General features: G+C 39.9%; 4 protein-coding genes across 4 annotated transcripts; 1 reads left to right on the plus strand and 3 right to left on the minus strand.

The window, feature by feature from the left end:
- Window positions 1-571: 571 nt before the first annotated feature.
- irf8 (interferon regulatory factor 8) lies at window positions 572-4,207 on the minus strand. Its single transcript, XM_047580634.1, has 9 exons — window positions 4,078-4,207; window positions 3,729-3,938; window positions 3,235-3,418; window positions 3,031-3,131; window positions 2,728-2,785; window positions 2,253-2,300; window positions 1,712-2,104; window positions 1,466-1,581; window positions 572-1,355 (listed from the first exon to the last, which is right to left on the minus strand). Exons 2-9 carry the CDS (start codon window positions 3,897-3,899, stop codon window positions 1,158-1,160), a joined length of 1,269 nt encoding a protein of 422 aa, XP_047436590.1. The 5' UTR covers window positions 3,900-3,938; window positions 4,078-4,207; the 3' UTR covers window positions 572-1,157.
- Window positions 4,208-5,417: 1,210 nt separating this feature from the next.
- Window positions 5,418-17,527, minus strand: dusp22a (dual specificity phosphatase 22a). Its single transcript, XM_047580635.1, has 7 exons — window positions 17,209-17,527; window positions 15,835-15,868; window positions 14,397-14,479; window positions 13,961-14,010; window positions 10,897-10,971; window positions 10,588-10,759; window positions 5,418-6,893 (listed from the first exon to the last, which is right to left on the minus strand). The coding sequence occupies exons 1-7, from the start codon at window positions 17,227-17,229 to the stop codon at window positions 6,702-6,704; spliced, it is 627 nt and encodes a 208-aa protein (XP_047436591.1). The 5' UTR covers window positions 17,230-17,527; the 3' UTR covers window positions 5,418-6,701.
- Window positions 17,528-18,020: 493 nt separating this feature from the next.
- LOC125005348 lies at window positions 18,021-21,079 on the minus strand. The gene is made up of 5 exons (XM_047580648.1): window positions 20,987-21,079; window positions 20,132-20,208; window positions 18,734-18,898; window positions 18,444-18,575; window positions 18,021-18,325 (listed from the first exon to the last, which is right to left on the minus strand). The coding sequence occupies exons 2-5, from the start codon at window positions 20,205-20,207 to the stop codon at window positions 18,189-18,191; spliced, it is 510 nt and encodes a 169-aa protein (XP_047436604.1). The 5' UTR covers window position 20,208; window positions 20,987-21,079; the 3' UTR covers window positions 18,021-18,188.
- A 38-nt stretch (window positions 21,080-21,117) lies between these two features.
- Window positions 21,118-24,273, plus strand: emc8 (ER membrane protein complex subunit 8). The gene is made up of 5 exons (XM_047580646.1): window positions 21,118-21,644; window positions 22,416-22,492; window positions 22,584-22,653; window positions 22,981-23,075; window positions 23,242-24,273. The coding sequence occupies exons 1-5, from the start codon at window positions 21,432-21,434 to the stop codon at window positions 23,399-23,401; spliced, it is 615 nt and encodes a 204-aa protein (XP_047436602.1). The 5' UTR covers window positions 21,118-21,431; the 3' UTR covers window positions 23,402-24,273.
- The last annotated feature ends 49 nt before the right edge of the window (window positions 24,274-24,322 follow it).

A 24,322-nucleotide genomic window follows, 5' to 3' on the forward strand; every position in this document is an offset into this window, starting at 1 on the left:
AAAAGATTTGTCAAAATTCCTAATGAATTTAGGAATTGGTAAATCTATTCAAACACAGAACAAAGTAAAAGGAAAACACGGCGCATATAGGGTGCAGAAGTACTTCTTAGAAATGTTGTCATTTCCCCGCAGAACATGTACCAAGTTTTTGTTTTTGTTTTTGTTGTCACATTTAGGATACATCACGACCGCATGGCTAACGGTTATGATGAAACTGAGGTTCATAACTTTACACAGCGCTTTAAATGTTTTATAGATCAATTCAACTGTAGAAAACTCCGCATAGATATTTAAAAAAAAAAAAAAAAATGAAATAAAACACGGTGGTGTGGTTTTTAAAATGGACGAAACCTGATTAGGCCATATTTTTGTCTTGCTATTATTAGATTTAGTTAATGATCTGAAACATGGTTGTGTGACGCTCATGAGGAACACTCATATTAACAGGTCAAATCTGTGTCGGTCAGTTCAATTTAGCAGCTGTTACACAACTGTGTAATGTGCATTTTTTTAATAACTCAAATCAAAATGACATAAAACAATATGATTAAGTAAAGTCAAGTACGTGCTGTACATTTAAAAGGTTTTATTTGAAAATCAGTTTACAAAAAAGATTAAAAAATTGGCAATATCAAAACAGCATGATAGTAAAACCTATCTGTAATATAATGCTACATAGCACCGAAAATTGTTTGCAACTTTTACCAACTCATATAAAAAGAAATGCAATGTACATTTGGTTTGTTTCTTCAAATCATCCCCACACAGTAAACTGAGTTGAAAGAAAAAAAAAACACTTAAAAAAAGATGGAAGTAAAGATCAAAGTTCAAATTTAGCTTTGAGAACTAAACTACTGGCACATATCCATTTACTGATACACTGAAGAGAGGCTTTTTTTGACGTGCGTGTAATATATGATATACATTTGCCCTGGTTAGCCCTGGATGTATAAAATAATAAACATTATTCTACCTATAGATACCAACATTCAGCTTAAAAGTCTCACTGGGAAAGAAGAGGAGAGCTCTTTCTCCTTTTATGTCATTTCACCTGATTGGCATGTGTCAGAAAAAAAAAAGGAATGTCCTTTACATGTTTTCAGTCACTCAGTCTCATACACACAGAAGAGCTCCTGTCGGGTTTCACTGCTCACAGTTCAAGCCGTGATGGGCATGTTTTCCCTGTAGCAGGCTTGCCTCTGGGGGCCATTGTAGCTGCACAAGTCCTGATAGATCCGAGCCATCTGGTCAGTGGCCGCATCATCAAACATCTCCAGGTTTGGGTTGTTGCAATAAGGCTGGGAGCGACGCATGTTCATTTTCTCCAGCAGGTGCTGGCAGTTCATCACTGTGATCTGTCAGATGGAGACAAGACAGGGGAACGTGTTTATTTTATTCAACGTACAACATTGGTTGTGAGAAGTTTTCTTTTTAAATCTCGATATGGTGTCTTCAGTAGACTTACCTGCACAATGATCAGTTTGCTCTTGGCGCTGCTGTGGTCATTGAGCTCCTCTCCAAAACACAGGGTCACTGTTGGATCAGGAGCAGGAATCTGACCTTCCTGGTAGAGCTGGAGAGCTGGAGAACACAAAATAAATGACCGGCTGTTTAAAGCATCTTTGCAACTTTACAAATTTGGCTTAAGCATTAATATGAAATGAATGTGCTTTAGACTGAACGATCGTTCAAATCAAACACAGTGCCTCACCTTGAAGAAATCGTCCTGTGTCAAAAATCTTGACTACAGCATCCCTCTCGAGTTTGCCAGGCACAGAGCTGTACTGTGAGCCGACTTCACCCAGTCCGCTCCAAAAGACGCGGCTCTGGCAAAGCCTCTTGATGAAGATGCCCTCTTGGTTTGCACGGACCAGTACACCTCTCTCCAGGTGGCCCAGAAGCTTGCGAGTGACATAGCGCTGGCGGTCGTACTCAATGAGCTCAGCCGGGGGGAAATGAACACTCTGCATGGTGTCTGAACTGTAGAGGGCGCCACGACCCATGTGCTGCTGTGGTGAAATCCGGCAGCCTTCAGGATGGCTTACCAGCGTGTTGTACATCAGCTTTCCTCCATAATAGAAACTGATCATCATTTGAGAGGAAGCTGGAGGTGAAAATGAAAAAAAAATTACCATAAAATAATGATGTTATGTTATATCTAGCATGTTGCATGGTGAGTTTGTTTCAACTGCCACTGCTTATCTAAACAGTGGATGGTATTACGGCCTGTCATAGATAGCATTAATGATTACCTGAACTGTGAGTGCCTGAAGGCAAAGGGTCCTGATGCAATGGGAAAGCTGTGAATCAGAGGAGGAAGATATGAATTAAGGCTACATTTAAACCCAGTGCGGACACAACCGCACTCATGTCATTAGTTTGCTGCATCAACAAAAATGCTATTTCTCTAGCACGATCACACAAAGAAATAATCACTTTAGTCAGCAAAGTTCAACAGGATGTTAGTCAACTCCTCCATTGCAGAATTCAACAGACAAGCAAATAAGTTCTATTTAGCACCCAGGACAGCCGGGGCTTGATTTCCACTGTGGTTATTTTTAAGGGGAATTATAGCTTGGGTCTGTGTAAAAAGAACCGCCTCACATGAAGTTTGAAATAAAAAACAAAGGAAGTGCATTGGCGGACATACAAACGCACGCTAGATGAAACTGAGAACAAATGAATTCAATCAGGCTAGTATTTTTTTCTTTTAAAACGCTGTCTTACCACTGATGCTGCTCTGAGACCAATACTCTGGGCTGGCCTGGATGCTACAGCCTTCCTCCTGCAAAGAGACAACAACGTGCATAACATGTCAACAACCTAGCACCTTTGTACACTTCAATGTCACGACGATGAAGTGGGAGGGTTAGACTGCTCAGTGTAACAAGTGTTGGAGGAGACAATGTAGTGTGGTAATGAGAAAGAAAAGTCACACAAAAGCCGAGTGTCAAAAAAAAAAAAAGAAAGAAAGAAAGAGAGAAAGAAAGAGTGCAATCTCCAGAAACAGATGTGGGGGTGGTGTCTCACCTCTTTAATGAACTCTTCTATTTCTGTAGGGCTGCAGTCCATGTCCGTCATGTCACCAGAGCTGGCGGTAACAGGCATGGCCATCACCGAGCTTTTGCCATCTGTGGTGCATTACAATGTCAATTCTAATGACAGGTGATTGATAAAAGTGTAATAATAGACACCTCCCATTTCACTTATTTTGACATAATAATAGAAACTCACGCTTCTGCTCCTCTTCAGGCACAATGCGGTAAACTTTATAGGGCTCAGAGATGTCCAGCTGTGACCTCTCGGTCACCTCCTCAAAGTCAGGACTTTTATTCAGGGCACAGCGTAGTCTGGTCTTCCATGTTGCAGGCTCAGCCTTGTCCCCCTCCTTAAACTTGCCTTTAAACACAGCCCAGGCCTATAGAAGGTACAAAAAATACGTTAAGGTGATATAATATATTTTTTTTTGTCCAACTCTTTCTTACAAAAAAGTAAGACACAATTTGTTGTTTTTTTTTTTTTGTTACAATAATAATTTTCTACATGGTGTCTAAATATATGTTATCAATTTAAAAGTTACGATTTTTGTGGAAACATAGCACAAAGGTTTTCACTTAGATAACTTAATTAAAATTAAATCAAATCAATCATCGCCAGAATTCATTGCAAAGCTGCGGTTTTTCCGCCCAGCAGTCTGCCCAGAGGGCAACACAAGAGTGCTTTCAAACCTTAAAAATCGATGCGTCAACTTCTTGATTGTAATCCTGTTTCCCTGCATGCTTCCACGGAATTCGGAACATAGTGCGGCTTTCATCCTCCCACTGGAGACCGGAGTACTGGCCACTTTGGATCTGTTCCATCAACCACTGCTTCAGTCTCCGACCTCCCGAGTTTGACATCTTGACCGAGAAAACTTTTTACGGCTTCTTCTCTTGCGCCTAAAGGAGGAATATATAGTTCATAATAGTAAGCAAAAAAAATCGTATATAATTAACAATTCGTCCTCAATTTAGCCAGAGGTTCTAAATCGTAAGTGGCAACTAAATAAAACCTGAAATCAAAAGTAAAAGCACTTACAGTTTAATAAGCTGCTGAGCTCTTGGCCCTGTGAGTCAGGTTGATAGATCACTGTCAGACACTGTCAGACAAAATCAAGTGAGCGGTCCCGACACACGCCTTTAAAATTTATCATACACTACTCCGTACCATGAATGAAATAGCTGGAGCGTTGCGTGACGACGCTGCGTCTCCTTAACCAATGAGCGCGTGGAAGCGCCACAGGGGACGGCCCACTCCGGAAGAGTCGTTCTTCTAACCGTAGGCATTTACAAGAAATGGCCTGACATAAGAACCGAAGGTAGTAAAGATGCTGCCCACGCTAACAGCCGTGAGCACTCACTAAAACCCGCAGAGTCACAAGTTACCTTGTGCTGAGGGGGATTTCTGCTCTCTAGGCGTTTTAACGCCCACTCCTCACTGATGAGAAACATCGGAGAGCTGTGGAGCAGGTAGAGCAGCCTGGTAAAGCAAGTCGGCTGATTCAAATTGGCACCGACCACCGGGGCACAGGAGCTCGACTAACGTCAAGACAGTGTCGCGTATGAAGGTGCGAGGGCAGCCAGTGAGACGCAATATGATAAATCTAATGTAGGCTAGACTTAAAGTCGAAAGCAATTAATACTAAAGGCTATATTTCTAAATTCTGTGCTGGAACATGTTATAAATTAGTTTTGTCAGAGAAACTCTGAGGTAGAGACTGAAAGAGAAATCAGTGTTACTCTGATGCTGAAAAAAATACTTGTCAGCTGTTTTACCTAATAGAATATTGGGTTTAATTCTTATTCGAGTGAAAAAATGGCAAACGCCCTCCTTGTTCGGCTAATCGACTTTAAATTTTTGCTTCGTCCTGTCAAATTGTCTTTCTGAAAAGGCATGTTGTCACGTTTTATTGAACAGAATTACCGTTGAAGCAGACTGAGTGGTAATTTAAATGGCTGTTAGTTACACCCCTAGACCGGTGGTTTGCAGATATACAGAATTTCCTTCTGTCATTTGTTGAAAAGTAATTACCTGAAACTGAGTGAGTACATGCAATGGTGGAAAAACCAACCACAAATTAAATTCAATTTGTCATTAATCATCATAATAACTGAATCCTATCATTCTAGTATCACCTTTTTCTAAACATACAGTAAAAGTGAATGAATGGTTTCTGTGTCTGGTCTGCCCCAACCCCAGGAATGTTTTCTTGGGAAACAAGTTACACTTCCCTGGAAGTTCTGATTATGGCAAACCATGTTGGTGTAGTGCTTGTTTTATACTGACACACTGTATATTTGAACACCTGGGCTGAGCCTGGTGTGTATGCGCTGTGTCATTTATTTTTTATTTATTTTTGCCATACACATACAATGGTGTCGATAGCACTGATTTATTAGCAGTTCCATTTTTTTTGTCAATTACTGCATTTCATTATAAAACACAAACAAAACAAACAAAAAAATGACATAAATACACAATTAACCCGTGAATAACACAAATTCTCTAAAAATCTGCTTTGTCACAATAAATCAGAGCTTCAGTAAAATCAGGAAGACTTTTCGTACAAGACTGCAGAGGTCCTTCATGTGTCGTTAAACTCAGCCATAGTTTGTAATAGCTTCCTATTTTAACCTGCTCTGAGATGCTTAAAGGAACATTTTGCCATTTTTGACACCTACTTTTATGAGTCATTCATAGAGTTTGGTTTGAACGTCCACAGTGCAGTCTCTACATCTCATAGGCAACTGTGGCAGCCTCAAATATCATCCTCTAACGGATGTGATGGCAGCTGATAGATGAGAAAATACACAGGGGTTGACTGTTGAGTTTTTCTTTGTCCTATTTGCCTGATAAGAGATGAGTTAGAGACAATGTGCTAGTTACAGACACTAGTAAAAGTGTGCGGTCTAGATACAGCTTGGAATTTTGTTTACATTTAAAACAAATGAACCACTAAGTATAAACAAGTGCTGTTGACTAGATTGGCAGTGATATGTATGTAACTCATGTGACTCATATATTGGCCAGTGAACTCACTGGAACATCAAATGTCGGTAGCTTTTCTACATTTGAGAGGATAGCCGTAGCACTTGGTTGCTGACGTAACAATTTGCAGTATTAATCACGCAGTTATATTGTTTTGAACTACAGTGTCAAAATAATGTCATCAAAATGTGATCAGTTTGGCTGTAGATTCGTAGATTTCACTTTCACAATCACAGGCCTTAATTTCAGGCAAAATGTCCATTTAAGACGGTCTTTAAGGCTATTCAGCTGAACATTGCAGGTGTAAAGAGTGCACACTCAAAAACAAGACTCATCATGGCTAAGGTGCTGAGGTGTTTAGAGTAAGGCGTCTGCGAGCACCAATACCCCTGTTGTGGCTGTATTCAGTTTAGGAGCTTGACAGGTTCTGCTAGTGGATAAGAGTCTGTTCTACAATTCAAAATCAACCTCCGTTGCTTAAAAATAGTGAGACAGATGTGAATAAAGCAAAGCTATGGTTGAAAATGTTAATAGTTTTTCTACATCTGAGAGGATAGCTGTAGCACTTGCTCTTTAAACTAATTCAATGCCAGTGGACGTCCTATGGAGGCAGGTTGATTTAGAAATTAGTACAGAATAATAGTAATCCCATTGCCTGAGCAGAGACTCATGTTTCAGGTGTTGCCTTCGGGATTATCCGCGCTGGATGGCAGACCACTGACGCCCATTCCCTGATTTATCCAGCGATGGTCTGCTCCTCTCCTCTGGCTCTCCTGTTGCTCTGTGTACTGGCTCAGCAGGGCTCCCACCTGCTCCTGGTCATTGAATGGACTGGGACGGAAACTGGACTGTAACCATGCTCGGTACTGGGGACAAGAGGGGGAATAAATCTCATTAACCACCTTCAACATTCATGTATTAAAGCTAAACAATGCTATAATTTACTGACGTTCTGAGTTTTGTACCTACTCACCTACAACATATCATGTCTGACAGATGTAAAGATTGAAAATGGTCGAACGTGGCATACAGTCCAAACATACGCATTTACCATTATCTATGCTTGATGTACGGAGTTTGTCACACAGGGTTCATACACGCCAGTGGAGTATATGAGACACAGGAAAAATGACAAACTTAGGGTTCCCCCCCATCCAAAGTGAAACCCAAACCCACAACACATTTTTAGTGGTTAATAGTGGTAGTCAGTTAAAATGGTCTTATGCATGCATTTGCGGTGACATTTTGTTGTCTTGTTCACTTGTCTCATCACAGACAAGTTTGAAGGCTGCTTGCAGCTGGTGAGCTGATGTCACCTTAACCACAGTCATCACGGGGGGTTTAGTACAGGGATGTTATATCAGAATAGTTTTGTACTTACCTAGCTACAACATATCATGTCTGACAGATGTAAAGATCGAACATGGTCAAACGTGGCGTACAGTCCAAAGGTGCACATTTACCATTATCTGTGCTTGATGTACGGAGTTTGCGATAACATTTTGTTGTTTTGTTCACTTGTCTCATCACAGACAAGTTTGAAGACTGCTTGCAGCTGGTGAGCTGATACTAAAAGACAGTGGCATTGTAATTTGTGTGTAAAGGTAATTATTCATATTCATCCTCCTCATGTCACATTCATATTTTAATTACCTTTCTTTCAAGCACATTTTCATTGTTGATTTAAACAACAATAATGGGTCAAAGAGGCAAACAGTTGTAATATCTGAATTAATGCCCAGGAATTATAATGTTATTTTGTGCAACACCTGATTCTGAATGAAATTTAATGAAGTGAAAGTCACTCTAACACGAATACACTAATCTTCCTAAAATTTGTATTTTCACATTCATCATTAAAACCAAACGCTACAGGATTGACTCATAGTTTCAGCCAAAAATCAAGCGGGTATAAAGAGGGCACTGATAGGAAGACTGATAAGGCAGCCTGCCATAACATGAGATTCATACTCAACATTTTCAAGATGACACAGTGACAGTAGACTTCAGGTGTTATGAAGTCTACTGTAGTTGTGTCATCTTGAAAAAAAGAGTATGAATCTTGTAAGAAGCCACAGAGTACTTTCAAGTGTTTCACACGGTATACAGAATGAAAGTATAAAAGTATAAGCTCCAGCAAACCATGAGAGGGTGACAGAGCAATCAGTTACAGCTTACCCAGTTTGCCCAAGTCACGACATTAAGGTTTAAACAAAAGGTCAATTTGAGTAAAGTGTGAGAAGACTTGCAATGGATAACTGCTTCAGAATAAATCCAGTAAGACACTTTATGTTCAACAGACGTGCCTCAGTCAAATCGTATTAAGTAAAATTCAACACATTTAATACAATTAATAAAATTTATGCTTTTGAGGGCTTCTTGTCTGATATCAGTAATTATCAGGAGAGTGGTTTTATACCTTTTCTGGACTGTAACAGAAAAGTTGATGGAGATCAAATTTGAAAATATTTTCTTCTTCTATGGTAAATTTGTTAAAGACACTTGTGCCTGCATGCCCCGTACACTGCATTGTATTTCACGTGCCTTGTTACCGTGACGCTGCTCACGAACATAATGTTACAGCGACATTTAAGACAGAAGTCATTATCTTCTATAGTCTTCACTTTCTATCTGAGACATGTGGGAAAATCACAAATACAGAAAACCCATTTCCCCTTCAATCCTCGAAATCCGTGCAAGGTCTACAAACAATGAGCAATTTTTTCAGTCATGTTATGTTGCAAGATGCTGACAGTAATGCAAAACACGTGATGAGCAGTACCAGGCTAATGCAATCCCAGCAAACCCCCTGCAGTTCCCCTTCTCTGCTAATCTACTATTCTACTGGGTCATTCCCTAACCAAACCGGCCAACTAACTAAAGCAATAGAAAACATTAAAGGTTTTTGACAACAACCTGCTACGTGCTCACATTATGGGGTCTTCCTATGACTAAAACATAAGGTATTCAAAGGACTGAACAAGTGTTTTTGATACGTATGGTTGAGAATTTATAAACTTTCTGCACTGACACCGAATAGTTTCACGCATATTTGAGCACAGTTTGGTTGCATGCAGTTATGGAGGCAGAAAGAAATGTAATGACGTGAAGATACTGTAACTCGTCATATTTGAGCAATGACATTAAACAAAAACTGCATTGTCACAATATTCTTACATTGACTCAAGAATGAAACTTACACCAGTTACACTAGGACCACCCAAAGGCCAACTCATCAGTTGTTGGCGGGTAAGCTTCCAACGTGAACCCACAAATTTTGAACTAACATTTTTTTAATCCACACAAAACTGTGATCCCCTGTACATATGAGACGGAAGTCACATGACAACGCTCCCCGACAACGCAGAAGGACAAGAATGACTTGCTCTGAGCTCTAAAACGAACATGATGAGCAATAATACAGATACATTTTAAGATATTAAAAATGCAGAGAAAAAAATATCTGCATGCAACTGGATGGTTGATCAGAGCCGATCCTACAGCCGATCAGAGCTATTTTTATTTATTTATTTATTTTCCTGGCAGATCATTGTAGGAGCATTATCAGTGCCCAACAGAGCTACACCAGGCCACCAGGTTAGCATTAATCGGCCCCTACGCAAATATATCTATTCAATTCAATTTTATTTATATAGTGTCAATAACAATACAAACTGTCTCGAAATGCTTTACAAAATCTGAACCTCAGCCTAAAACCACGACAGCAAGCATATTTGCTGTTATAACAGCAGATATGCGATACTAGTAACTATTTTTGAGCAATTTCAAGCAACAAAATGAGCGCATTTATTTGATGAAGTGCTGCAGTTTAGTTTCCCTTTCGGTTGGAGTGGAGAATCTTACCTAAGTCAGCCTGAACCACCAAAGGTGACAATTCCTGTGAACCACTGTAGCTTATTGGCTTTTTTAAGAATAATAAATATGCAATGACCAGTTTCAAAAATAATGCAATGAGCATTCATGAGATGGCTTTAAGATTAACAGTTTACAGGTTAACCACAGACTACATGCGCTGTGTGATGGTTGTGTGTGTCATATCCTGTAAGTGCCCGTGCAAGGACTTCAATCACAAACAGCACACTGCAGGCGTGTTCAGAGAAATCTTGCATATCACAGTTAAATAGAGTTTTCATTCTCATCTTCTACAACCACTTGTCCTCTAGAGGGTTGTGGGGGTTGCTGGAGCCTATCCCATCTGAAACTGGACGAGAGGCGGGGTACACCCTGGACGGGTCGCCAGTGTATCGCAGGGCTAACACAGACAGACAACCATCCACACTCACACCTACGGCCAATTTAGAGTCACCAATCAACCTAATGAGCATGTCTTTGGAGGTGGGAGGAAACCAGAGTACCTGGAAAGAACCCACACCAGACACTTCTAAAATATCTAAAAATATGTATGTAAAACCTCAGATGATGCAATATTCAAATGTTAAAAGCAGGTTGGATGCTTTATGTAGGAAGAGTGTGTGTGTGTGTGTGTGTGTGTGTGTGTGTGCGCGCATTCATCATTTCTGTTTTCTTTTTCTTGGTCACCTCTGAAACTTGTGTAGTCTGGTACTCCTGCAGCTGCTGCTGGAAGCCGTAGTTGGGGCCGACAAAGGAGCGAACAGCTTTGACCGCAGACAGACACTCCTCCCAGCTGTAGTGGGTGACAGTCATCAGGTAGGCCACCACCATGGTCGTGCTGCGGGACACACCAGCAAGGCTGCAACACAAAGGATACTGGGTCAGTTTGATTATCGTAACAAAGCATTGTAGTCAAACATGTGTTTAATTGTCACTGATAATAGGCAAATAAATAAAAGAAGGCATTCAATGAGAGATTAAGACATAAAAACCTACCAGTGAACGAGGCAAGATCCACCATTCAGGCGACATTCATGGATGAAGGTGATGCACTCTTTAAAATGTTGCAGTCTAGTAAAAAGTCAAAGTACAACAACAGGTTGAAATACTATTTTTAAACAACAAAAATGTAGCACACACTTGTATTCAGAACAAAATATATAACCAATGTTTTATTGTATTACATTTACATTATAGTACATTAATACTGTTGCTCATCAAATCCAAAAAGTAACTTACTTATACCCAGGTAGAGCGGTGAAGCTAAAAACGGCCTGCACATTATAGGATATGAGAAAGCACACCTTGAACTGAAACTACTGTGTTGAGGCACTAAATCTGCATTTCCACTCAGTTGCTGAAACTACGATAATGTACCAGTTTTGACTGTACGAACTGCAGGTTACTCTCAAATATAGTAAGACGTCCCAGAATGAGTTAGGTAGTTTTAATATTATTATTATTTCTAAGAAATAGGTTGAGGAGTGTCAAATTTTGTTTAAACCGCTCAAAGTCGTCATGTGAGAAAAAGGTTTGCTCTGCTAAAACAGAGAGTCTGTGGTAGACCAGTGCACAGACAGGGAAGTGACTGACTTCATTTTTGTCTATCTGCAAAATGACATGAGTTTGCAGGTTTAATGTATTCTGTGCCTAAAAATGATCAGCGTAATCATTTGAATTAATACCAAATAGCCTCCTGTCTTACGGCAAGCACTTGCAAACAGGTGAACAGACAAAGTGTAAAGGTCACAGACAGGAATACAGTGCAGCACAATGAAGTGCAACTGCTCCCCAAATATCCTACTTATTCACTGTCAGGAAACACTGATGGTGTTTTGCATAATCAAGAGCTGCATGGCTGACAGCACTGTCTCCTGAGGAGCAGATGCTGGTTACTCAATAGCAGACAGAATAACAGACTGGGGCTAAAATAGATTGACTGTCACTTTTCTTTTTTCCTTCTTCCTGAGATCCAACTCTTCTTTAAAACATGTCTCCTCAGCACTTTGATTTCCTAGCATAGAGGTTTTCAGCAGTCTTGTTTAATATGCAGAAATTTAACTTGTGACAAGTATTTGAGGTTTTAACCAGTGGAACATGGAGAGCATTTCTAAAACGAAATAAAACTGTTATGTTAGTGTGTAGTTAAAATGCAAAACAAAAGTTCTCTTAGGCCTCTGGTGTTACATGCTGAATTACTATTAAAATACAAACATTAAAAAACATTATTATATATATTAAATATAGCACATTAGTTAAAATACATTGTGTTGGACGAGGAGACTTGTCGCATAAATGCACATCTTGTTTTGGAAATGTTGCTGTGCAAATAAGTTTACACCTTCATGGTCAATGCACAGTGTGCATTGACCATGAAGGTCCAAAGCATGATTTTCATGAGAGAGTTTACAAAAAAGGGAACCTCTTGCTCTTCACAAACACCTACATGCGCATGTTAGAAACTTTAAATAACATTTCAAGCAATTCCAATTATCTCTTCTCTGCATCAGCTGGGGATTGTACAAAACCTTGACAATGTAATTGGTAATAAATATGTCACAGCTGTTAGGGAAATTTATTTTGTCAGGCCCCTTATCACTCACTGCAAATCACTGACTAAAATAGATGTTTCTGTCTTCCAGTCAGCTGTTTAATTCTGCACATATTTTGTGGACTTGTTAGGGTGTGAGGTTGGCTTTCATTTTAGTCTTCATACATGATGAATCCTCTTTGCTAACCAAATGAATCTGACCTGTTAACACTGAATTCTAAAATACAGACACAAGTTTTATGGGAGTTTAAAGTTTAAAGCCTATGTGAGAAAGGCCATCCACGGTGTGTACCTTACACGTGGGAGGGGCCATTAGACCTAACCATAGGGGCCCCTATATGATTGCAAGCATGGTGGGGCGGCAGTTGGCCTCACCCTCCCATCAGTCAGACCAGTGATTGTGACAGAGGGGGTTTATTAAAGCCCTGGGTGGTCGAAGCAAAGAGCCAGATGTCACACTTAGGTTTCCTTCCTCTGCTGCCTGTGGGAAGGACGCTTGATTGCGACAGTGGAGGTCAGACACCTCCAGCCCAACCAATCAGCAACATTCAACCAACCACTAAACCTCAATTCTCATTAAGTTACACTTCACACAGCTTAGTTTTCTTTTTTTCCCCCGCAAACTAAAGCAAAGATAGCTCCTCTCAAGGCGCTGGATGACCACAGTGACTGTATAACACAAAGTCAAAGATTTCTGTAAACCTCTATCTGTGCATGAACCCTGACCAACCGTAGAGAGCGGCTCTAACACCATGAGCCCTCCTTAGCTCCAGCACAGACGTCAAAGTCAGTCATCAGCTGGGGCCGCAAGACATAAGACCACTCCGTCGCATTAATGCCCAACCTGCAGAGTGACTGACTGATGCTTTGTGTGGTTCCTCCACTTCATGAATACAAATACAACACGTAGGGTTAAAAGAGGTTAAAGACTGTGCGTATAACGAAACGTCCCTTTTTATGACTAATGTTTTAGCAGACGTTGCATGGGTGGAGGACTGGCTCAAGCCTGTTTCAACATCAGTCTGCCTACTGATGGACAGTGACACACTGAATAAACGTACTCTGTCTTTTTATCACACGCGATCTCATAATAAACATGATACACCGTGACGCGAGTGTTCATTTCACTTGATATTTCTATATTATGAGATCACTGTAATGTAAATGAAATGGTCATAGGTCACTCTGACTTTTAAAGTACTGCTGGAATTAGAAACTCACATTTCAAATTAACCAGGACACAGTTGTGTAAAACCTTTCCAACAGGAATTTTATATTCAGGTTTTGTAATGTTTGTGCTTGTCTTTGTATAGATAGTTTGAAATTTAGACCATCTGAGGGAGAACATTTTGGCTGGTCCTCACTTTCATAGGGTTCAAAGTTTGGGACGGTTAAGACTAAGGTTACGGTTGGGGCTAAAATTGAGGGGCTAGGGCTAGGGGATGCATTACGTGGGTGAATATCCTGACCAGGATAGCTATACAAATGTGTGTGTGTGTTTGTACTTACAGGTTCTGGTTGGAGGCATCGGCTGCATGTATGCAAAGGTACGTCATGTCCTGTAAAATATTCATAAAAAACTGTGGACAACTGAAAGCAAATGGAAGAATGTAGGTCACGTTATTACCCCTAAATTAACTGTCCCACAATTAAAGTCTTACCTGGTAATTACACCAGATTTTAACAACCAAATAAATGATAAACGATTAGATTATTCCTAAACACATGTGTACAGAAGAAATGAAAAAAAAAAATCTGTCAAAAAAAAAACATATCTTGCTCCAACTATGACTCATCACTACCCCCAGCTGGCTGAATTAACAAATTACATTATTGAAAATACCAAAACCATCTCAGTAAAATTTTCCCAGAACAAGTCTTGATTCATAAAAACTTGTTATGAAGGCAAACAAAAACACCAGCCAACCTGGAATTTCCCACTTACCTCAAACACAGGCTTAGCATTGTTGTACACGGACAGGATATGGGTGATGCCATTCTTAGCTAGACTTTCCCTGTTTTCTGAATCTGAGACATGGAGAAAGCGGGGAACAGATCTCATCACATGATTACTGAATTTTACTCAAAGCAAACACACAGACAACTATATCCAACTACAATGAAAGTAGTTGCAGTTGCAGGTCTGAGAGCTGTTCACTAACGTGCCACGTGTTTTGGTTATAGTTAGGCCTGTGCTAACTTGCTCCTGTCACTTGAGCTTATCTTAGCCATTTTACTGCTGTCATCATCAAGGCAGCTAAAGTTAGAACACTCCACATGCCTGATAAACTGAGGAGGAGGTTTGTCGGGCCAGGGAGTGTCGCACCAAAGACTGCAAAATCAGTAAAGCAACACCTTCTATATTTTTAATTATCTTAGACCTAGACTGACCTTATTGTCATTTTTTATGCACAGGGTGTATACAGAATGAAATTTCATTGCATACAGCTCAGGACAATGTAATAAAATTACAAATAAAGTAAGATAAAGCAGCGATGCAGATGGATAGGGTTACATGTATCATAGTGCATCAAATGTTTAATAGTGCAACATATCAGTGCAGTGAATGACAGTGATTTTTTTTTAATAACAGCTACATCTACATCCTTTACAGTGATCATCAATGATCTAATCTACTCCACCAGACAAAAGTTAAATCTATATTGCCAAATCATTAGGCACTCTAGTGGAAGCGAATACATTTGAATGCATATAACAGTCCCACACTAAAGCCCCCTTCATGACTGTTATAGAATTAGTTTATGTTGAAAACAGCCTCAGAAAGGTGGTGATTTAACAGTGTGATCATTTTAATGGATGTGGCTTGTGGTGCTTTTATACTGGATTATTGGTGGTGTTCTTATTGTTATTTAGCCTAGCCCACTGACTAAGATGGAATTGTGAAAATAGGAGACACATGTGTCAGTAAAACACAATGCAATTCAATAATACTACAACCCACAGCCTCTGCAATAAAAATCAAAAGCATTCAATTATTTTAAACAAATGCTGAATACCATAGCCTTCCTGAAGCTAAGTTTTAGTGCAGGACGTTCGCCCTGACTAGTGTACCTAATCAACTGGTATATCTATGATATAAACAAGCCGTACAAAGGTATAGCCAGATCCAGATTCATCCATTCATAATAAATATGGACTAATTCATTTAATTTATCCTCAAAATATCTGAATGCATTAAATACATTAAAATGACAACAGAACCTACCCAACCTACTGAGAACACTGAAGGTAAAATGTAGTACTCTATCAATTTCCCACTTCTTTGTGCGTTTGTAGCCTATAATGGCGGCCTCACGCCTTACGTGCTGAACAACTGCTTTATCCAGTGTTATGCATCAAATCAAGTTACATGTTTGTCTTACCTCTTATGTTCCCAAGGTAGAGCCCGTCAACAACCTGTGAAGCAGCAGTCACAGACATGTTACATTTAGATATTCATTACACTTCAGCTTCCAGGACTTGAGAAGAACAAATGCTCCAGGTCGAGCCAGATTGGATTTAGAGCTTAAAGCTTAAGAACCAGCTAACAGGAAAGAAAACGCTCCCTATAGCCATACAAGGCCTGAAGCACTGATGCATGCTGACCAGGACAAAGTGACAATCTGCCCTGATGATTTCTGCTGCGGTTAAGAATGGATACATATATCAATTCACCTTTTCTAAGGGAGATTTTGGGCTGACATGTCTTTGTTGAGACAGGTGGAAGGAAGACATGCATACGCATTTAGGTATTTATTTTACTACAATATTTCTATGGGAAATGGGTGCAACGTAATTCTTATTTTATTAGACGTACTTAAAGATTTTGCAAACAAAACCGCTGTCATCTTATTGTAAGACAACGATAATTAGTTATTAAATATATAACTAATATAAATGAAATATTCATTGTGTCGTCAAATATTTAATAGAGAAATTATTTTAAAATGAATTGGTCATTTTATAGTTTATAGCATTATAGTGACCGTGCGGTTGTCCCTGTGTAACTGTGTGTAGCTGGGCACAATGATCAAACATAACATTATGACCACCTTCCTAATAGGTTTCCCTTGTGACTCATCAGAGAATGGACATGGGTCCTCTGAGGGTGTCATGTGGTGTCTGGCAACACAATGTTGTTAGTGGGGGGCTCTGGGTCCTGTGGGTTGAGGGGAGGGTCCTCTGTGGATCATCACACAGATCCTTGATCAGTTTGGGATCTAGTGAATTTGGAGGCCAAGTCAGCACTTTGTGCTGTTCTTTGTGTTTTTTTCGTTGTTGTTCCTAAACTGTGCGTGTGTGTGTGTGCGTGTGTGTGTCAGGCTGGAGATGGCTGCTACCATCAAGGAGTGTCATTGCTATGCTATAGAGTGGATGTTGCTAAGTAACATCCACATGAATACCTGGCCAAAAGTACCCCAGCATAATATTGAAATGTCAGAAGATAATCAATGTGTACGATGGCATCACGCAACTGACATTTCGTTTGGTAATTATTAATCGGATTTATTCAGAGACCAGATATGAATCCAGATATGAATGTTTTTTGTTTTTTATTCTTTTTTAAATACCTGTCTTGTGCAATAAAAACGTCTGCACTCGACCAGTGTTATTTGTTTATTTCCACTACCCACAGATCAAAACATGTGACGAGCTTGACTAACGTTGAATAGTTGACGCAGACTTCAACCAGCTAGGGGAGTTTTACAAAATCCCCCACAAATGGCACATTGCTAAAACAAACAAAATAGGCGTACCTTGTTCATTCCATTGCCCATGGTAATTCCGAGGCGGTCTACGCCGAGCTACAGCACTTTAATGTGTTGAATAGCTATGATATGTTAACATGGACTTTGTATCCAAAACACGAGGCAGGACTGAATGACTTCCGGCGCGTGAAGCGGTGGATAACCTTCGCTTCGGTCGCTAAGTTTCCCTTCTATTCAGTAGCATTATTATTATATACAACTTATATGCCCCAAACGATGGGGTTTCTTTTAGTCTTGGCCTCCTCTCTGCTCCAACAGTTCCGTCATGCCGTATCTTCTTCCGGATTGTTTTGACGTGAAACAACAGCTGCATGCTCATCCGGTATGTGACGTCACCACAGCTGTCCTTCACAGGAAAGACTTGGACACCGATAACGCCATCCTCCAGCCCACGGGTTACACAGTTTGATAAGGAAACCATTGATTACGCAAAAGGGATCTATGCAAAATAGCAATGCTCCCACCTCTGCCTGCCAGCCCAACTACTGCATATTTTATAGTTTATATTGTTCATTAACACCGCAATATACCGTTTTGTCACCGATAATTTGATTTAAGCAGGTATCGATTTCATTCTGTCAGACAACAAAAATACAAGCTACTAACATAGTATCATGGTATTTGTATTCTCTTAAGTTGAAATGCTGAAATTTGAAAACAATTTATATCAAATTGCATTGAGCAAATGAGCTAATTTAAATCAAACAGCCTTATAAATGCCTTATGTTAGTCTTTCTCTTCTGCATTGCTCATTCATTGCAAAACAGTATTCATGTACACACAATTAAAACACGTTTTAATTCATTTAACTGTTTTTATTTTTATTTCTATGATACACAAAGACCGTAAGAGGAAGTGGCCTTCCAAAATGCACAGACTGAGGTAACGTGGACAACTGATAAATACAGAAATACGTTTTTCTTGTCTGCCTTTATCTTCAAGTGCATGTTGTTGGTCCCCTGGGTCTGTTACTTCTTCCACTTCTTGTTTTCGTAGTCCCAATTGGATGAGAAGCCCTCCACTGGACTGACTCTCATGTCCAGCATCCTCTGCAGCTCCTTTTCCTTGTACTCTGCATCAAATGTGTGTGGGACAGGTCCATACACTGCAAAGAGAAAACAAAATGTGTCAAGCCTTAAACAACAGAAATCAAAATAATCCTTCCCTCTAGATCCGAGACTGTACCAAGAATACTGAGGAAGATGCCATGTTAACATATTTACCGTACTTCCTCTGCCAGAGCACAACGAGGCCAGTGAGGCCCATGAAGACAAAAATCCCTCCAACCACAGACTTCCACTCTCCTGATCCCCGATTCATCTCAGCAAAGCTCTGGTCGAAGCTGATGCGGTACACTAAAGATTGGAGACACACAACTCTAGATGAAGAACGCTTTGAAATCAAATAAAAAATTAGTTTCTAAACATGCTACTTAACTATTTGCTGCTGATAAAATCGTTTAGAACAGAAGTGCATCTCAGAAAAAAAAAAGTTTAGTGTTAACAAGCCCTACATGCAATCTTCTCATCATTGGAGAGGGCAGCCCATGAGCCTTTCTCCTTCTCCTTCAGGGACTTCTGCTCAGGACTCAGATTCTGCACGAAGCGGACTTCTGGGAGAGGGCTCTCCCGCCTATCAAAGTAGGGGGGAAGAGAGTAGTCCTCCACCTTAGCAACACCTGCAGGGGGAGGAAACAATGGCTTATCAAGTTACTTTGTATAGAATGCGTTAATTCATGATAACATTCACTTGAAACCTTATGTAAAAGTCATACACTAAGATTAAAGAGTCAGTATATGTGTTCCCATTTCAGTTTTTTGCCAAAATAAAAGCAATATTTCTGACATTTTGATAAAGCAAATTGTGCTTTGTACGAGTTTCCATTGAAGGTATAGAGACACCACCTAGAGGAATATGGACCTCTAATGAACTGGGGAAACGGGAAAAAAGTGTTTCCATTGCACTTTTGCAATACACTTTTATATTGATACATCTGAAAAACCACCTCATGAGAGCGTAAAAACGTTTCAGCAATATTTGAAATGTATACTGTGAAATGTAGACGTTTCCATTACCAAGTTTTTACTGCTATATTTAGGTTTTGCACATTTCTGGGGTAATTTAATGTTTCTTGGCTGAATTCAAAGTCAATTTTGTGAATTCTTTGAAATTGTGGATACAACTTTTTGGGGACATCGTGTCAGTAGATCACAGTCATTTGAATTACTTTGAACAAAAAGCATGCAAGTTTAATTATGAGTGAATGAATAGCTAAACTAATAAAAAAAACAATGGGCTTGGTTGGGGACGTTGTGCAATTAGAAATTAGATGCTGTGGTGTTTTGCTGTCATGACCATGTCTCTTGATATTTCCTGATAAAAGTAGATACAAGCTAATAGAGTGACTGGAACTCTTTGAGAATAAGTATAAGCAGTTAATCAGTTCAAAGTACTTGATGGCGCATGACACTACACACATGTAAGTACGTGAAATTTTTACTGGCACATTTAAATGTTTCCTGACGGCCATAAACCATGCTCAGAGTGAAAAGGGGTCAGGTACAGATAAGGAGGAGGAGCTGTTCCTTTGTGTAACCTTCACTTTCATTAAAGGATGGAAACGTGTGGTTGAAAAAGTTATGTTTATTTAAGTAAGAGAACGTAAACACCCATTTATTTGGGGTGCAAATACAATTTAATTGACAACTAAATGTCATTCAAAAAGCTTGCTCAAAATAGATTTTCAAAAGGGCTATTGCGTCTGGAGATTTACACTTTAAATTGTAAAATAAGTGAAGTTTGCTTTTGAAGGTCACCAGGAATGTGTACATGGAACAAGTTGCATCTGGTGTCATACAGCCAGCCACAAATAGAACAGACTCATTTCATCTGTTGAACATGTAGAACATACCATGTCCTCCACGTACACAGACAGATGTGGAAATGGCACGTTTGCCAATAAGGCTGAGGGCTCTTGTGGCCAGCATTCTGTGGAAAAGATCATATAGGAGATATTAATAAAGCCATTAAGTACATTTACACACACTGACGAGATTTTCACAATCTCTATACAATTATATTTATTATCCTTCAATTTTTAAAGTAGGCATGAAAAACAGGTTTGGTACAGAAAAAAAAAATATATGAACACTGTAGGTAAATGGGCAATTTGAAGTAATAGAAATAGCAGATTTCTCTGTATGTACTGTCATAAAGCGTTATACTTAAAGCGTTTACATGAGAATATGTAATGCACGGATACACTATTATTCACTCCACGCATTGTACTTGTATGCGAGTTGATCTGTCGCTGTTTGGTCGCGGTTAGGTCGTGGTAAGGTCTATGCGTCCAAACCGAAAGGTTCAGCTTCCACTACAACGCTAGCTAGCGTTAGCTGCAAACACAAGGTCATTGCGCGAAGGAAAAACCTAATCACAGAAATGCCAGTTTCTCCGAGTCACCGCTACATTATTCGCTGTTTTCTGAGCCTCATCTGAGGCTGCATTCGTGGTGGGCCACTGAAACATTTGCTTTTTGCACATTGCATCTACCACTTGAGGCTAACGTCAGCTACCCGGAAAGTTAGCACGTACTAGCGCCCGCACAAAGTCAATGTAGGCAGCTGTCTATTTGGATTAAAACTATTAACTCATCCTAGGTCCTTCATTATACTCAGAATGTATATAATGGCAAAGCACGTTTGCGGTAAACTGCGATGTATTTTGATAAGGTTAGATAGACGAGGTTGATAATAATAAATACGACCTGCCGTCTCTTCCTCGCTCTTCTCTCCGGGAAGTATGGGAATGACCGAGAGCGGAAATACGTAAATTGTGCGACACATAACGGAAGTTGGTCTCGATTTTGCGACACTCCTATCCTGTTTTGCAGCAGCACCGGTGGTACACGAGCGAGTGGAAGGTGGAAGTAAGATTAGCACTCCTGGTTGGACACCGTGTTGAACGTGTAGCACACAAAGACAGCGGTGATTTGTGATATATACAAAGCTTACATGAGCTCAACAGAAAACATCGCTCCGACCTCATATCCTGTCAGTAAGGTGACTGCTGAGGTAGATATCTACTTTTCTCCGGGCATGATAAGTGACGATAGCTAACGGTAGCAGGCAGCAGTTCCCCCTCGTCGTTTAAAGAGCCACTCAACTACCTTGGCAGGAGCTGTCGCCCCTCTGCTTTTTTTCCGTATAAACATGCCGCTTCAGCTGACAAGCCAGGCTTACTGTAAAATGCTTTTGCATGCTGCCAAGTATCCTCACTGCGCCGTGAATGGACTGCTGGTCGCAGAGAAAACGAAGGAGAAAAAGAAAGAGAGCCACAGTGATCCCGTGCTGTGTGTGGACTGTGTGCCCCTGTTTCACGGCAGTCTTGCTCTGGCACCGATGCTGGAAGTAGCTTTAACGCTGGTAAGTAGGCATCAAGGAAACAAGGGAACCATACAGTTGTTTTGTTGAGTGGGCCTGGTTTAAATAAATGCAGTCTAGCACAACATGATGATTAAACAGTTTTTCAAGTAGTAAATGATGGTCAGCATGCAGGCTGTGGAGCTGTTAAGGTGCACTGCATTACACCAACAGGTGAAATATATTGTTGTCCCACTTAAATGTATGTGCTGTCACATCACTGTGTGCACAAGGGAAAAGGAATACGTTGTAACACAAGAGTACAGCAGTAAATCCAAGCTCCATCAAGGTTATGGTATGGTTGAATAACAGAGCCATTGATCCAACTGTGTTTTCATTTCGGAGGCTGTTTATTATTGTATTGTGTTGCATTGACACACGTCTCTCTTTTGGCAACGCCATTTTAGTCAGTGGGCTAAGCTCAATAACAGAAATTAAAAGATCCACCAAAAGGATCATGGAGCTGAATCAGTGTAAAATTGCAAGTGAGTTTATAGTATACAGCAAAGACTGGACTAAATATCATATTCAGCTCTTAATTTAAAAAGCATCATAAACTACACCTCTGAAAGTAACAGTGAAGTGCAATCAACATGTCTGTGACAGTTTTCCCATTCATTCAGCTACATGTACGTGATAAACCTGCAGCTGAGCGTGGTTTATTTATTTGTTTCATGTCTGATGTGTTTTCCTGTTAGAAATTAAACCGTTCTGATGGTCGGCTTTCATTCTCTCTTCACATGTTGCCCTCACGCCCTCATGCTGCGATCTCAGATTGACACTTGGTGTAAAGAAAATAATTACATCATGGCCGGATATTATCAGGCCAACGAACGCACAAAGGATTCAAGGTACAAACTCTGCTGTTCCGGGGAACCACGCTGCACCCTGCTCAGGACCCCTCGCTAACATACACAATATGTTTGGTCCTTTCTCTTGTAGACCCAACCAAGTTGCAGAAAAAGTAGCTGCCAGGATTTCAGAGAACTTCAACGAAGCAGCAATTGTTATGGTAAGAGTAAATCATTTAAGCTTGTCTTAATAGATTACATATTGGAAATCATGTGTTAATCAGGAAGGATAACACAAAAGAAACAATGAGAGTTTCACTGTGGTTTTCATATAAAGAAAGTTAAAGCAAAATTATGGCTACCTGGGAAGTGGTAGAAATGTGATCAATGAAAAATGTTCTGACGATATTCTATAAAATAGTTGGCAGCTTTTTAAATTATACACATTTTATTTACAAGATTTTTGTACAACCAAAACTCTCGTCTGTAACAAAAGACCCTAGTTGCCACTATATCCCTTGTAATTTCTGTGTTGTTTTTTCCTTCAGGTGGACAGCAGTAGATTAACAATGAGTTGTTTTGAGCCCATTGTGTTTATCTACGATCATCATGAAAACAAGTGGAAAAACAGAGAAGTAACTCCGTAAGTGTCCCAGTGTTAAGATCTGCTTGACTATGAGGCCTGCATAATGCACACCGCACAGTCTGAATGTGTAGCTCAGTCAGAGCTTCTAGCATACACGCTCGCAGCCTTCTCTCAATAACTCGCGGTATTCAAGTATTTAAGGTCGTATTTTCGTGTCTTTCAGTGACTCTTTCGAGGACTGGAGTGAAGCGCAGAAGATCACGTCTGCTCTGCTCGAGGGAAAGTCCTACGAGAACTTGATTGACTTTGACAATCACTTGGATGATCTCAGGAATGACTGGACCAACCCCGTGATTAACAAGTCCGTCCTGGATTTGTGCTAAGACCTCCAAGTCAAAGTTGCTGCCATTTCAGCGTGCATGATGCTACTCATTTTGTAGCACAGGAGAACAAGAATGCTTCCATGAAAAGGTTCCCGCAGTGACGGGAGCTTGCGGAGCACTGACCAGATAGGTCTTTAAAGGGCAAGCGCCACATGTGCATTGCTGTCCTGTATCCACCTTTACAAGGTGATACTAAGGTAAAGAATTGAATGCAACTTAAATTCAAATTTCTTTCTTGCAACGGTTTGTCTTTATTCATAGTTATGTGCAAAAAGTTAAATTCTAGAGTATTTAATCTATATATTTCTTCTTAGCCTCACAGAGATCAAGTTCTAAATTCTTAACACATTTAGATGAAGATTGTACTGATGAGATATGATGTAAAACATATATTCTTTATTAAATTTCTAGTTTAAGCCCTCAAATGAAATTAAAGTTTGTAGACAGATTAATAATAATAATTAAAAAAAAGATTGATGATATAGACCCAGAAACACAGGAACCTTAAAGTTTTGTTCTGTTTTACTGTACCAACCTGTTTCTGCAGCTGCACCAGCAACAACAAAGGGATGGTTGACTCAAGAGCTTTTTACTGATTAATGCTTACACAAATGTTTCTATAATGCATGTCTCTCGTCAGTGTCGCTACCGCGCTGCTGAATGTCATTCTATACAATATGTGTGTTCAGAAATCTGAATTGGATCCCAGGAATGTGTGAATTTAGTTTTGTCCTGGATATCTCTTAAAAGAATGGAGTAGTGGTATGTATTTTTACTTAATCGACAAATCTAAGTCCATCTATTTAAGAAGCAACATTTTTGACAGACATTTTATGAACTGAATGTAAAATGAAAAAGATTTTCTGAAAGGATCCATGCTTTATGTCACGTGTGAAATCATTTTTCTGTGTCTTACCACTG

Source organism: Mugil cephalus, chromosome 3, assembly GCF_022458985.1.
Source record: "Mugil cephalus isolate CIBA_MC_2020 chromosome 3, CIBA_Mcephalus_1.1, whole genome shotgun sequence".
Classification (NCBI taxonomy): domain Eukaryota; kingdom Metazoa; phylum Chordata; class Actinopteri; order Mugiliformes; family Mugilidae; genus Mugil; species Mugil cephalus.

Excerpts from the sequence above, each read along its gene's own strand:
- irf8 (XM_047580634.1), bottom strand. The coding sequence starts at position 3,899 with ATGTCAAACTCGGGAGGTCGGAGACTGAAGCAGTGGTTGATGGAACAG. Across the intron at positions 2,786-3,030 it reads TAGAAGAGTTCATTAAAGAG|GAGGAAGGCTGTAGCATCCA; the intron begins GTGAGACACCAC and ends GTCTCTTTGCAG. Across the intron at positions 2,105-2,252 it reads TTCAGGCACTCACAGTTCAG|CTTCCTCTCAAATGATGATC; the intron begins GTAATCATTAAT and ends TTTCACCTCCAG.
- dusp22a (XM_047580635.1), bottom strand. The coding sequence starts at position 17,229 with ATGGGCAATGGAATGAACAAG. Across the intron at positions 15,869-17,208 it reads TGGGCAATGGAATGAACAAG|GTTGTTGACGGGCTCTACCT; the intron begins GTACGCCTATTT and ends GCTGCTTCACAG. Across the intron at positions 14,480-15,834 it reads CTACCTTGGGAACATAAGAG|ATTCAGAAAACAGGGAAAGT; the intron begins GTAAGACAAACA and ends TCCATGTCTCAG.
- LOC125005348 (XM_047580648.1), bottom strand. The coding sequence starts at position 20,207 with ATGCTGGCCACAAGAGCCCTCAGCCTTATTGGCAAACGTGCCATTTCC. Across the intron at positions 18,576-18,733 it reads CAATGATGAGAAGATTGCAT|TGTACCGCATCAGCTTCGAC; the intron begins GTAGGGCTTGTT and ends TCCAATCTTTAG. Across the intron at positions 18,326-18,443 it reads GCTCTGGCAGAGGAAGTACG|TGTATGGACCTGTCCCACAC; the intron begins GTAAATATGTTA and ends TTCTCTTTGCAG.
- emc8 (XM_047580646.1), top strand. The coding sequence starts at position 21,432 with ATGCCGCTTCAGCTGACAAGCCAGGCTTACTGTAAAATGCTTTTGCAT. Across the intron at positions 22,493-22,583 it reads GAACGCACAAAGGATTCAAG|ACCCAACCAAGTTGCAGAAA; the intron begins GTACAAACTCTG and ends TTTCTCTTGTAG. Across the intron at positions 23,076-23,241 it reads AAAAACAGAGAAGTAACTCC|TGACTCTTTCGAGGACTGGA; the intron begins GTAAGTGTCCCA and ends CGTGTCTTTCAG.